The sequence below is a fragment of the Myxocyprinus asiaticus genome, chromosome 6 (assembly GCF_019703515.2).
Source record: "Myxocyprinus asiaticus isolate MX2 ecotype Aquarium Trade chromosome 6, UBuf_Myxa_2, whole genome shotgun sequence".
NCBI classification, from domain to species: Eukaryota; Metazoa; Chordata; class Actinopteri; order Cypriniformes; family Catostomidae; genus Myxocyprinus; species Myxocyprinus asiaticus.
The window spans coordinates 14,939,158-14,941,682 of record NC_059349.1 but is presented as its reverse complement, the minus strand read 5'-3'; the positions used below and the strand labels follow the sequence as shown (position 1 = coordinate 14,941,682).

General features: G+C 42.0%; 1 protein-coding gene across 1 annotated transcript; it reads right to left on the bottom strand.

Annotated features, from left to right (window-relative positions):
* Positions 1-620: 620 nt before the first annotated feature.
* LOC127443078 (uncharacterized) lies at positions 621-2,276 on the bottom strand. Its single transcript, XM_051701575.1, has 5 exons — positions 1,646-2,276; positions 1,375-1,530; positions 1,165-1,295; positions 888-1,046; positions 621-755 (listed from the first exon to the last, which is right to left on the bottom strand). The coding sequence occupies exons 1-5, from the start codon at positions 1,755-1,757 to the stop codon at positions 684-686; spliced, it is 630 nt and encodes a 209-aa protein (XP_051557535.1). The 5' UTR covers positions 1,758-2,276; the 3' UTR covers positions 621-683.
* Positions 2,277-2,525: the final 249 nt, after the last annotated feature.

Sequence of the window (2,525 nt, the reverse complement as noted above, 5' to 3'; positions counted from 1 at the left end):
GAGACCATCCCTGTAATGTGTATTATAATGTGCAGTTTAAGTTGATAAAATTGTCTAAATGGCAAATTAGTAAGTTAGCTTTAACCAGACTTTAACATTTGCAAGGTCCAAAATTCAGACTGCCTGGGAGTGTGGTAACTTGAGAGAAACTCTTTTATATGCAACTCTGTGTGAGAAGTGACATAATCAGGTGTTGCATAAAAGGTATACACACCGTGATTTAATTGACAGTGGGCATGAAAAGGTGTAGCTTGCCCTGCCTCTCTTTACCCTTATCCTTGTAGAATCCCTCCAATGTCACACTTCGGATGTCTACCAACTTCCGAGAAGTGATCTCAGAGATTAACTGTGTGATGCCATGCTGAGGCCGAGTTAGATTTTGAGCTATGTAGACATAGAGCCAGGGCGTATCCATGTTGAATGACCCTGAAACATAGAGACGGAATAAGCACACCTTAACATAAACAAGAAAACTCATGAATTTGTCACTTACAAAATGGGCCTTCACAACTAAATAAAATACTTTACAAGAAATAAACTGTTTTAGTTTACCATCAAAGGGAATATATCACTTATGTACCTACCCATTTCTGAAGTGAAGCCTTCGCTGACATATCCTTCCAGTGTATACCAGCTACCAGAGGCATTTGATTGTTGTAGTTGATTTGAGGTGTGTGCTGCTCTCAGATTTTTGTCCCTTGAAATGAGAGCTGTGTTCTGTAGTTCAGTCCTCTGTCTAGAAGTCGCAGACTGAGCTAGATGTTATTATTATATATGTTATTATTACACTAAAAAATGTTAACCTAAAAATGTAAATTAACTGGTTTCAAAATATAATTTAACACTTGAATACATTAGGTTACACAAAGAATTTTAAGGGTTAAAACCTCAATGGCATAACTGGTGAGGCTGGGTCCAGACTGGTTTCTGAGTGACTGATTGAAGAGGATCCTGTGATTGTTGCTGCTCTGATTCCATTGCTTTCCATAGCTTATATCAAGTGAGGACTGGAAGTGGGTTGGACTCCGTTCATGTCTAAACTGAATCTGTTGGTCAGAACAAACCACTGATCAGTTGGTCACCATCTCTCAATCATCATGAACCAAGATATTATGTGCATGTGAACACCAAACCACTGAAACTACCACAGAGGATAAATATTACCTTGTAGTTTAGGCTGAAGAAGTGGGAACAGTGGAGTTCATGTGCTGGTGTCATACGGTATGTCTGGACTGGGTCCGACTCACTGTGCAGGTTCTGGGTCATGTGACACTCTTGCATGCTTTGTGAATCCTCTGAAAAATATGTAACTGAATGAATGATTGCTTGTAGTCTTGTCTTGTGGTATTATGCTGATCTGAGGAAATCTCTTACCTTTTACCACATACCTAACCCTCAAAGCAGAGCTCCACTCTGGGCCCTTTTGCTTCAGTAGACCAAGAATTCTGATGCTGACAGCACTAGGTAAAAGAAACCCTGCATATACAGAATAGTGTCTCTGGCCATCTTCCAGACTCCTTTCCAGCTGCACTGTGAGGTGAAGTAGATTATAAAGATCTCAAATCTACTGGCCGCATATCATCATATCATTATGAATTATTCCCAGAAAGGTAACAGCTATAAATGGCAAACAAGCTGCAAATACTTGTCTGAGAGCGAGGTGTCCTTATTGAAGACATTTCTAAGCACGGCCTGTATTGCGATCTTCCTGCTGCGAGCATGTGTGGTGTTGACAGTAAGGGTGATTGGATGCCCATTTGCCACTAATTTGGCATTAAGGTGAAAGTGGACTCTCAACTCTGAAGCCGAATTCACTGTCTCTGTTAGTCCTTTAGGCACAATGGTGAATGATTAAGTGAAACACATTCTTGAATAAGGTGAATGTTTGGGTAAGACTGTATGTTGACTTTTCATGATAATTCTTCTAGCAAATTTTCTCACTCACCTTGGTAGAGGTTATGGTAGAGGTTGCCTATCAGTAGTTCAATTCTTACTGAGAATTGTTTAATTCCTCAAGCTGCCCTGTGATAAAATTATTAATTAACTGTAAAGAGGAAGCGAGAAGCAGCTTTTCCTGGTTCAGGTAAGCGTTTATTTTCCTTACTGCAGTCAAAACAGTCTTTCAAGGCTTTTGCGCTGTTCAATAATGCAGTTTAAAATCCACAAGCTGTTTCACAAATAAACTCTCAACTTTGCAACAACAGACTCTTGGCTTCACAATCAGTGCCCAGGCTCTCTCTCTCGACTACTTGTGGTCTGGCTCTATTTATGCCGCTCTCCCCGTGCTCACTGAAATTAGAGACAGGTGTTAGACATAATTTAGCTCAGGTGTAAGCGCCCTTACCACTTTCTCTCTGCGGAGAGATGCTTGACCACACCCCCGCTGCCACATATCCCCACCGCCCGACTCAGGCCGGGGCGGCATCCGGCCTGCCTACCACTCCCCCCCCATTCCTGGAAAAGAAGTCGGCGACAGCCATCTGCGCCCCCCGGTCTGTGGACCACCTTGAACTTAAACGGCTGAA